We start from the raw sequence: 12,035 nt of genomic DNA on the forward strand, positions 1-12,035 counted from the left end.
GCAAGTTAAAGAGTCATATCCCGTGGCTATTCCATGGATATTTGTTCCTATTGGTTTGTTCCAAGTCACGTGACTTTTAAGGTCCCGGCGGTCAGAACAAAAACATGGCGGACAGTTCTCTTATTTTTAGTGAAAAATCAATATTTTGACTTAGTTTCTGCATAAAAATGGATTTTGATCACATTTCTATTGAGAAATATATGTTTTATTTTCTAAATATTCACTCAGTGAATGTACATAATCACTTTGTATGTTGGAATAGCCACGGGATATGACTGTCATTAACTTGCATTGTAGCGAAATCTGTGTCAGTTTCATGGAAATTTGAGCGATTCCGTGGCTATTTCACGGATTTCTGTGAGATCATGTTGCGAGATTCATGGGTGATGAAGAAGAAGTAGAAACTTTAATGCAGTAATCAGCTTTTTATTAGAGCTAGACAAATAGTGGCGGTTCTACACAGGGGCCTCCAGGGGCCACTGCCCCTGTACACTGTAAAAAATGTCTGTAGATTTTAGGGTGAAAAACTGCTAAACCATGACAGTAAAAGTCTGTAAAATGATAAATGAGTTAATTCAGTTTCAGTAACAATGAAACACCGTAAATGCATATATCGGCCAAAACAGTATTTACTTTTTTTCTACAGTTTTTTATGTTTTTGAAAAATACATTACTCCACTGAAAAATACTGTGGCACTGTGTTTGTTACAAAAATATACTGTAATATTTTATGATAAAATATTTAATCTATGCAGCATTTATAAAGCATTTTCTTGTCAATTATATGGCAAAGCACAATTTCTTTTGATGGAAAAACTTTTTATTTTTTATGGTAAAATATGGAATAAAATGGCAACCGGTAGCGTGAAATCACCAGTGCTAATATAATTTTACTGTAATATAACAAAAAGTTGCACCATATTTATTACGGTAAAGTTCTGGCAACCACAGTTGCCGTTTTTTTACCGTAAAAACAACAGTTTCTTTTTTACAGTGTGAAGAAGCCCTTGGCCCCTGCTGTGGCCCCTGTGTCAAATTAATAATAAAGTGATGAAAAACGATGTACGACAGAACAATTCTTACTTATTTTTTGTTCAAACAATACCTCATTGTAGACAAAAGGAACCCAGAATATGTACATTGTTTCATAGTTTAATTGTTCAATAAAAGCTTGTATATATAAATAAGATCGTTATTGCTGTCATGCACTTCCAAAATATAAAGAAAGTAATTGTGCACAAAAATGAGAGAATGTCATTGTTGTACAAAAATAATTGTTATTGTTGGTGAGTCTCATTGTTTCAATGTATTTGTATCTTCCAAATGTACTTAAATAAGATGTTTAAATAAGCTAAAATAAAGGTTTTGAATGCTTAAATATCACCTTTGCCGTTTTTTAATGTGCCCCTCTGATTAAACACTGGCCCCTCTTTGGCCCCCACAGGAACGCTGGCCTAGAACCGACACTGTAGACAAATCAAGTTTGACCTTATATCTGGGACAATTATATTGTTCTTTATCTAACACTCTTACGGAAGCGTATTGCATTCACTTGAAAAAAGAAAAAAAGCTCAGGTTTTTCTGAGTAATTTATTTTTTTCGTTCGTTTTTCAGGGAAATTATTTCTGTTTTAATGATTCATTTTTTTCTGCTTTTCGTATTTTTCCCCCCCGGAATTATCAAGATAAAGGAAAAAAGAGGAAAAATTACTGCGGAAAACAGAAAAAAATTAGTCAGAAAAACAGGAAAAAAATTACTCCAGAAAACAAACCAAAAAATAAATTACCCAGAGTTTTTTTTTTCTTTTCAAGTGAATGCAATACGCTTCCATTGTTTTCCCTTTTTAATGTAAAAACAAAAATCATGGAATAAGTACTTAAATTCTTTTTAACCTTTGTGTGTAGCATTATACCAATACCAAAAAATTTAAAAAATACTCTACTGCAAGCAATTTAAGTAAAGAGTAGTACTTTACCTAGAGATAACGCCTTTGCCCACTTCTGTGAAAAGCCACAAACACAACATTATTATGAATTATTAACAAAACATTTGCATATTTATTAGAGCCTGACAGATATATCGGTTGACAGATATTATAGGCTGATATTGGCCTCTCAAATGCATATGGATATTGGTGTATATGCTGTCCGATATGTGCCATGATGAAAACTTTTTTTACACAATATTTAAAGCAGAAAAAGTTGCTTGGTTTCAGCTATTAATTTTTGAAATGTTCTTTTTTTTTAAGTCTACAATTGACTGAGACTGAACAGTAATGATGTTTATTTAGCTATTTTTTAAATTCCTTTTTATTCTTGATTTTCTCAGTTATCATTTATAGAATTGGCTGACAATTTAATACATTGTATAATGTATTATAATGTAGAACAGTCAAAAATAAATTTCATTCCAGCTTAAAAAGTAACTATATTTGGCCACAAAATCGGTTATCAATGAATTTTCCCTTTCTGAAATCAGTATCGGCAGCGGTCTCAAAAATCCCATATCGGTCTGGCTCTAGTATTTATACACCCAGCATGCACAGAGCACATTCATTTTGACTTGTGTCTCTCTGTCCACCTAAGCAAATTTAAGGTCAATATTCAATCTCCTTTTAGCTCTGTTATTGGTCTCCACCAACTCCTTAGGGAAATAAATGTCTCTTCAGCTGCAAAATGCTCCACTATGTTCACCAGCTAGTTGCCAACTTTGTCTGTCCACTGTTTGGTGCTGAGCAGGTAGTGTAAGGTGGTTTTTAGAGCGTTTTCACTGGAAACAGCTGCCTGCTGTGACTGATAATGAGTGTGAACCAAAACAGTAAAGTTGGGCCAGTTAAACCAAAACAATGATGTGAAAGACTATACGAAAATCTGTATAGTAGAAGGAATTTACAAATTCTGTGATAATTCTTCATGGATTCATCTAGGGTGGAAATTTCCTTCACATCACAAAGGACAAAGGACACTTTGCATACACGGAAGCAGATATTTGTTTGGTATGATCCGGTTTTAAGCATAGTTGTACTCCGATTAGCTCGATGCTAGTCAGTGGTAGCATGTCTCTGATAGCTGCTTTGCCTTTGCTGCTCACATCTACATCACTTCGACATAATGTACAAAAAATATGAAACTCATCCCTCTTACTTTTTGTAACAAACCCGTGTTCTCTTGCCCATTCTGGTTTAAAGGAGGTCTATCTCTCTTCGAATATTCAAATAAGCCATGTGTTGATAGGTCCTGACAGGAAAATGTAACCAATGAAATGACTTATTTCTGTATTACTGTAAAAACAAACACAAAAAAAGAACCCCAAAATAGTTCATGATTATCATGCATTTTATTGGAAATGAGACAAACAATACACAGGTATTGCAAGGTCAACATTTAACCTAATAGCATTACAAAGAAACAAAAATTCATACAAAACATCCAAACAAAAAATCTCCAAATGCTCAAACTGAATAAAAGACAAGTACAGTAGGTGCCGAGCACAAAATGCAATTGTCAATCTTTATTCAAGTTGTTTTGGCTAAAATGTTTCAACAGTTCTGATCAGGTTACATTCATGTGTAAACATTGGTATGAGGCAAGACATTGGAAAACCTACAGTCATTACACTGTCCATCCTCCCATTGCATGGTTAATAATAAAATGCAGCTGCAGGACTTGGAGGTAGTCCCCGTCGATGCTGGTTCAAACACAACATTTTGTTTGAGATCAGAAAATAATTTGACAAACAGGCAGCTGGCTGTTACCCTGCTTTGTTTTTGGTCGAGGACATCAACATGATAAAGGAGCGCTGTAGGGCATGTCATGTCCTGGTCCCTCAGAGATGAATAATAACATATATCAGCTTTGTAATGTGCAAAAAACAAATTTCACCTCCACTTCACCATCTCCTAGCTCTTTATCTCCAGCTGTCATGATTGTTTGATCCAGGGCACTTGTGACAAAATACATTTGGAAGAGGAAAACCTTTCTGGGAGCTACATTTGATTTTATAGTTTCTATCAACACACACGTTCTATCTTTGACTCTTTGACTCTGGTTTCAAATGACATTGCCACAAGAAAAAAGGCATGGATAGGAGTTAATTTTAACTATAATAAACATTTACACTGGTACATACTGTACATACCCAGTTCCTTTCCCAGCAAATAAGCAACATGGCTTTTTTTTCTGATGGAAAATCATTACTGAGGCAGGTTTAGGGGATTGCAATTGCAAAAGGCCAACAATAAATTGATTTTTTAATATAATATTTATCATTATATGGAAGGATAGAGGAAAACTTTTCACAAATACCTCTGCTGAATATGGAAGCACTAAAAGGCAAGTCAGAAAAAAGATCTGCTGATAGATTTTTAAAGCCTGATCTAAATTGTTCGCCTGTGTTTATGACTTAAGGGCAGGGGGAAAGAGGTCTTTTAAAAAAAAATCTTATTAAGGTATTTTTTAAAAATATGTAAAACAAGAGGGAAAAAAAGTTTTGTTTTTTGTCAGGATCATTGCCAAGTGTTTGAAGAAGTGAAGAAGATGAAGTGCATGACCACCCCATGTGCTATTTCATTTTTTTTAAACCTGTAAAAACTTTTTTTCATCACCTGCTCCTTAAAAAACATCTGTGAAACAGGTTGGGGAAAAGATTTTACCGGATGCAAATGCAGATCTTTTATTTTCATTCATGAAAAAAGGTGAGAAAAAAAAAGTTTAGTCAGGTGAAAATAGTTTTAGAACACAGGATAGTGATGCACTTCAGCCTCTTGTGGCCAAACTGGGTATTACAATAACAAACACTTCTTGTGTGGCAAAACCTTTTTGATAATGTGCGTTAGGAACTTAGAAACGTTATCCTGAAAAAACTAAGTAAGGAACTTCAAAAAGTTATCCAGGCTAAATGTTTTTCTCACCTGTTCTTAAGTCATAAACACAGAAAAGAAAACCATTTAGATCAGACTTGGAAATGGATCATCAGAATTTCTCATTTGCCCCCTTAGGGCTTCCATAGTTAAATCCTTTTTGACACCTGTGCACCTTTCTAGTTTGGGTTTCTGCATTGGCCTTATGATTTGAATAGAAAGATTTAAAAGTTTGTAATAAAACCAGTAAAAGAATGCCAGCAGGAATTAGGAAAGTTTACGTTTAACATTATATCTTCTCATCTTTTACGCCTTTTCTTTTGTCACGTTTTTAAGGATAATGGATAATAACAATGAGCTGCAACACAAAAACACAGATGGGTTACTTTATATTATGTCATTATAAGCCCACCAATTAATACTGTTATGTTTTCATATTGTATATCTGACAAGAGCTGCTTTTTGGTAGTGTTAGACTTTTATAAAGTCCTTTCACAAGTAGGGCAGTCAGGCTCTCCCATCGAATTTCCTCCTTCGTCTGAAACTAAACACTTCTTCTGACCTCACACTGTCAGGATATGTCCAACATTAAGGATGCATTCTGATTATGTCCTTGGCGTATCAGTTGTAGGGTCTAGGGCTCTGTCGGGGCCCCGGGTCTCGCTCTGCCACCTCTGCATGGTCTGAGGATTCATTGGCCAGTCCTTCAGGCCTGGACAGCGTGCTGGAGGAGGCTTCAGCTCCAGGATGCAACACCGACGCCCCCTGCTGAGTCCCAGGGCCGATCTTCTGGTCTGTCAGAGGGCTGGTCAGGCCCAGAGTGGACAGGGCATCCAGGGTGCCGTCTGGGTCCACCATCATGTCGATTACTGTCAAATAGGCAAACATTTTAAATGAGTATTCTTTAATTTAACACAAAATACATACAGGTGCATCTCAATACATTAGAACAGTGGTTCTCAACCTTTTTGAGTCGCGACCCCCATTTTAACATGCATGTTGTTGAACACAATCTCACACACACAGTTCAGATCACCCAAAAAAGAAACAAAATGACCAAAAAAGACACAAATTAACCACAAAATGATCAAAAAAAGACACAAAATGACCTATAAAGACACAAAATGACAAAAAAGACACAATATGACCAAAAAAAGAGACAAAATGACCAAAAAAAGAGACAAAATGACCAAAATAGACACAAATTGACTACAAAATGATCAAAAAAAGACACAAAATGACCTGTACAGACACAAAATGACCAAAAAAGACACAATATGACCAAAAAAAGACACAAAATAACCAATAAAAGAGACAAAATGACCAAAAAAGACACAAAATGACCAAAAAAAGAGACAAAATGACCAAAAAAAGAAACATAATGACCAAGATAGACACAAATTGACTACAAAATGATCAAAAAAAGACACAAAATGACCTAAAAAGACACAAAATGACCTATAAAGACACAAAATTACCAAAAAAAAGACACAAAATGATCAAAAAAAGACACAAAATGACCTAAAAAGACACAAAATGACCAAAAAAGACACACAATGACCAAAAAAAGACACAAAATGACCAAAAAAAGACACAAAATGACCAAAAAAAGACATTAAGTGACCAAAAAGACTCAAACACATTAACACACGCTGACTTCCAAAATGATTTGGCGATCCCCAGAAATCATCTCGCGACCCCAATTGGGGTCCCGACCCCAAGGTTGAGAATAGCTGCATTAGAATATAATAGAAAAGTCCATTTCCAGTAGTTCAAGTCAAATATCCCCAACCAAGTATTGAGTCATATAGATGGACATACTTTCAGAGGCCAACATTTCCATATTAAACATACTTTTTAAAATTGGTCTTTTGTAGTATTACATTTTTTTTGAGACACTGAATTTTAGGTCTTCATTTAATGTAAGCCATATTCATCATCCATCATCATTATAATTAGAAGGAAAAAAATAAATTAAGGCATGAAATGTTCCATTCTGTGCGTAATGGATGTATATCAGGGGTGGGCAAAATAATTTTCCCAAGGGGCCACATGACCAATACCACGAAGGTTGCAGGGGCCGGAGGAAAACTCTGAACTAAATTCTGCTCAATATTAATTTAATCGCTTTATAGAATACAGTAAATTAATTAAATTAATGTGGAGTAAATCAAATATAGCAGTAAAAGTAGTAAATACTCTATACCACTTTTCCATGTATTTTAAACACAACTGTAAATGACCTTTAGCAAGGTTCCTAGGTTTGTGATGCTTTTATTTTGAAAAGGTGCCGTCCAGCGTGAAACGGGTGCTTTAATTTTGAAAGGTAGTGACAGGAAATAACAGGTGGAACGGTAAAATGAAAAACAAACGGTAAATAATAACGAGTGCTTAGTAATTCATATAAAGTTGATATAAAGTATCAAAAGGCTTCTATAGTGGCTGACTGACAGGAAACAAGGTTTGTTAAAGTTTATTTTCTTCTGTCATATATATTAGTGGCTATATTTGTTGTCTTAACTATTGTAAAAGTGCTTGTTTGCTCAAGTGCTAATGCTAATGTTTGTTATTGTTTTCCCTTACGGTGGATTCACTAAGTGACCAAGGAATGTCTTATTTTTATTTTCATGGAGCTATAAAACATACATTCAAACCACAAAAACAATATAGAGCATGTATGTTCTGCAGTAAACCAGTAATTTATTAACTTTACGCAAAAAGCAATACGTTTTTAACAAGGTTACCTAGGTAACAGTGTATTTTATGGAACGCGTTTCTTTGCAGGCAGATATACGTAAACCGCCTTCAAAATAAAAGCACTGCGGTTTTATGATATAATTTATAATGTGTTTTCCCCCACTTTTTAAATTGAATTTCTGACATAAATAAACTTTTCCATTCAAATTACATTGCCACAAGAAAAAAGGCATGGATAGGAGTTAAATTTAACTATAATAAACATTTACACTGGTACATACTGTACATACCCAGTTCCTTTCCCAGCAAATAAGCAACATGGCTTTTTTTTCTGATGGAAAATCATTACTGAGGCAGGTTTGGGGATTGCAATTGCAAAAGGCCAACAATAAATTGATTTTTTAAATATAATATTTATCATTATATGGCAGGATAGAGGAAAACTTTTCACAAATACCTCTGCTGAATATGGAAGCACTGAAAGGCAAGTCAGAAAAAAGATCTGCTGATAGATTTTCAAAGCCTGATCTAAATTGTTCGCCTGTGTTTATGACTTAAGGGCAGGGGGAAAGAGGTCTTTTTAAAAAAATTCTTATTAAGGTATTTTTTTTAAATCTGTAAAACAAGAGGGAAAAAAAGTTTTCCCCCACTTTTTTAATTGAATTTCTGACATAAATAAACTTTTCCATGATATTCTAACATTGCAATACACCTTAACTTTGGTGATTTGATGCATGATTTTCACTAAAAACTTAAGAAAAGCATCCATACCAAGCAGTTGTCTTTCCACTCTCCTCAGGTCTTGAATAATGGTCGATATCTCCTGTTAACAGAACATAAATAAAACATTAAAATGAGTTGATGTGATTAAATAACTGAAAGTTCATTTAGTGAATAAATCAATTCAATTCATCTCATCGTTGCTGCAGGAATAAGTTTGGAGCTGTGCCGTTTTACGCTCTGTAATGCCTTATGAGCCCTGTGACTGTTTGGTGGATAGACATATCTCTTCAGGGGTTCACACCAGGCCAGGCCGGGTTAAAGGCACGATTTATGGCCCTGCCCCCGAGAGAGGCTGAAGTTTTGTGGACTCTAACTTTCTGCACCCGCAAAAGCTCGTAAGTCTTTTTTTTTTCTCCATCAAAACAATCTTTGGCGTGCTCTGCTCCAAAAATTGAATTTGCGAGGTAATCTAAACGGTATGTGTACAACTGAAGTGTCTTTGATTTGGTCCCCCAGACGGCTGTAGCACTGTCAGCACTCACTGTGATTGCTTCAGTAAGTAATCAGATATTGTGTGGTCTGCTGGTACAATTACAGAGAATTGAAAGGAGTCTATTTAAAACTGCACGGCATTAATCTCACTGTTTGAAATGCTAATGGATTACTGACATAAACAAATTCTTAGGCAAAATAATTCATTACTTTAGCCTTTCAGTTTCTACTCTTTTGTATTAAATTATGCTCAACTAATGCCAAACAGCAAACATTATACTGATTAGACTTCCCCGAAATTTGTCTGTCTGGTGACTCACTTAAAATGCCTCACAATCAATATGCACTTGTTTACACTTGCATAATATATGGTTCTACACATTTAGTTTAAAAGTTGGCAGTCAATACTTGCCATTCTTAAAGGCTTAGTTGGGATTTACCAGTCACACAATAAAACAAACTATGCAGTGGTAGATCAGCAACAACTGTGTTGTGTTCTGTGAGGTAAAATTACTGTTTTTGTCAATGAAGTCTGGTGGCTTTGAAGAGAGTATGGATAACGGCTTCAGATTCCCTCAAATAAACTGAAAAGGGCTGTCTGACAGTAAGGTAAAGGTGAAGATAATCTAAATATAGCAACACTTAAACTGATTATTTTTTTAGGTGGCTAATATACAGCCATGGAAAAATTATTACACCACCCTTTTTTCTTCAATTTCTTGTTCATTTTAATGCCTGGTACAACTAAAGGTACATTTGTTTGGACAAATATAAAGATAACATAAAAAATAGCTAATAAGAGTTTAATTTAAGAGCTGATATATAGACATTTTCCATGGTTTTCTTGATAATAACCAAAAGCATTATCAAGAAAACCATGGAAAATGACTAGATATCAGCTCTTAAATTAAACTCTTATAAGCTATTTTTGTTGTTATCATTATAATTGTCCAAACAAATGTACCTTTAGTTGTACCAGGCATTAAAATGAACAATTAATTGAAGAAAACAAGGGTGGTGTAATCATTTTTTCCATGACTGTATGTTTTGTTGCTGCCCTGTCCACATCAGTACATCACTTAGCTTCTGTGTTCCTACTCCTGCCTGCTTCTTCAAACTCCAGACACCATTTACTACTATTACTGACTGTGGATAAATACATCATATAACTACAGTTAAATACATCTCCCTAGAACTGTAGTCCCCACTCTCAACTCCCTTTCGGAACAGCGTTTAACCCTTAATAGGGCACTCATTGAAATACTTGCAAATTTCAACCCTAGAGAATAATGGAGGATATTACATACAGCCAGAATGTGGACTGTGGAATATGTAAAAAACATTCAGACCCGGGGGAGGGGGGTAATATTTTGAGAAAAAAGTTTACGAGATTTAAAATGTCAAATCTACGAGAATAAAATGCGCAGATTTATGAGATTTAAAGTGGTGAATATGCAAGGAAAAAGTTGTTTTTCCCCCCACTTTTTTCTCGTAAATCTGCAACTTTTTTTCCTTGTAGATTTGCCACTTTAATCTAGTAAATTTGCAACTTTTTTCTCGAAATACTATATATAATATTTTGATATCCACTGAGGTTACCAAATATAGTTATTCACCCGATAAAGGGTTAAGCTAAATGCTAACATTAGCATGGTGACATGACTGTGCTAACATACTGATGTTTTGCATAATGTTTGCTATGTTCATCTCATTTCTTGTTCGTCTTAGTCTAGTGTGATAGCACATTTTCTAATTAGCAATAAAGAGGGAAAATTGGAATGTCATTATTTTTACGAGTACCAATATAATGGACAAAGTCAAATTTGGACTTTCTAGCACTGAAGGAGAGGGTTGGAAGATCGCCAAAGTGATTACAATTCAACCTAAGGGGAACATAAATGTCTGAATCAGATCTTCTGGAAATCTATCCAACAGAGAAATTTCAGTCTGAACAAAAGACGGACCGACAGATTTCGAGAGCTAAAAATATGACTGTCTGGTGTATTTCACAGGCCATCAGCAGATATTTCAGATAAAGTGTGAGAAGTGGACAGGCTCATCACCTTATTGGAGCTCTTGAGAAGTAAGGAGTCGCGCTCTGCCTGCAGTTTGCACTCAATCTCTTCCCATTTTCGTTCTTTATCCTTGAAGAGGATCCTGGAGGCCAAGTCGATACAAAAATAGATGAAAGTGAAATACATGAATATATTAAATAATATACGACTTGATAAAAGTACTAGTTGAGTGTTAAAGCGTTTTCATTCAATGTCTCGTGATTGTAGGAATGAAAACAAGGCCTTTGAGTTGTCATCCTGTGTGTGATAATGAGCTGGTTGTCAGTGTAAACCTTTGTGATGTGTCACTCAAATTAAGTTGCTTGGCCTAGTTCCAACATCAAACACAGTCAGGTATCATAAACTCGGCATGATATGTTTCTATTTTAACAATTCTACCCTGCGTTTGGACATTTCTCATTAAAACATGAATTATATTTACACAAAATTACAATAGCAGAACATTCCTTCATAGATCTACTTCCTGTTTAGTGATGCAACATGATGCTCACCTGATTTTGCAGGTTGTTTTGTCAACAGACTGACGTATCCTCGAGGAGAGCTGAGTGACAGATGCTAGTAGTAAACTGTCTAGCACCGCCTGATGGGTGATGAAAAGAAACAATGTCACTTTTATTTAACACTGGCACACAATGGATGCAGATGGTGTAACTCTTAGAGGCTAACACAACCTTTGAAATGCTATTGCAAAATGTAGCCTAATTTAAGCTTTGACCATTTATGCTTTTATCTCAGCCAGTAGCTTTTTAACCAATCATAAGCAAAGTGTATCTGCTTTAGGGTGGCTGTATTTGGTGTGTAGGAAGCTCCCTCTAGTGGCACACTGTGGTACAGACCAAGGTTATAATAGTTTTGGATTTTTCATTAGTTTTAGTTTTAATTTCGTTGTGAATTTTTGTTTTCATATTCAGTTAGTTTTAGTTAGTTTTTAGAGTGAGTTTGCTAGTTTTAGTTTAGTTTTTATTTTTTGAAAATGCTTAGTTTAATGTAGTTTTTATTAGTTTTAGTTTTTTTGTAATGGGTATGTGCTTTCATTTCCTTTGGTTTATCCATCTTAGCACCAATAAGGTTATTAACTCTTACAGTTTGGGGTGTTTTGTATTTTGTTTGAAGTGTAGACATCCCAGTCTCAGTAAACATATTTACTGTGTTCCTGCATGTTGAAATAGAAACACTGAATTATGTGTGAA

At 34.9% G+C, this 12,035-nt stretch overlaps 1 protein-coding gene across 1 annotated transcript in view; it reads right to left on the reverse strand.

The window, feature by feature from the left end:
- Positions 1-3,317: 3,317 nt before the first annotated feature.
- The window catches only part of cep170ab (centrosomal protein 170Ab), a 29,006-nt gene continuing 20,288 nt past the window's right edge, over positions 3,318-12,035 (reverse strand). The window contains exons 16-19 of the mRNA XM_059354002.1: positions 11,337-11,425; positions 10,834-10,927; positions 8,327-8,378; positions 3,318-5,727 (exon numbers count right to left, since the gene is read on the reverse strand). Coding sequence (XP_059209985.1) covers positions 5,480-5,727; positions 8,327-8,378; positions 10,834-10,927; positions 11,337-11,425 — 483 coding nt within the window. The 3' untranslated portion in view covers positions 3,318-5,479. The remainder of the gene's footprint in view (positions 5,728-8,326; positions 8,379-10,833; positions 10,928-11,336; positions 11,426-12,035) is intronic.

This window comes from Centropristis striata, chromosome 1, assembly GCF_030273125.1.
Source record: "Centropristis striata isolate RG_2023a ecotype Rhode Island chromosome 1, C.striata_1.0, whole genome shotgun sequence".
NCBI classification, from domain to species: domain Eukaryota; kingdom Metazoa; phylum Chordata; class Actinopteri; order Perciformes; family Serranidae; genus Centropristis; species Centropristis striata.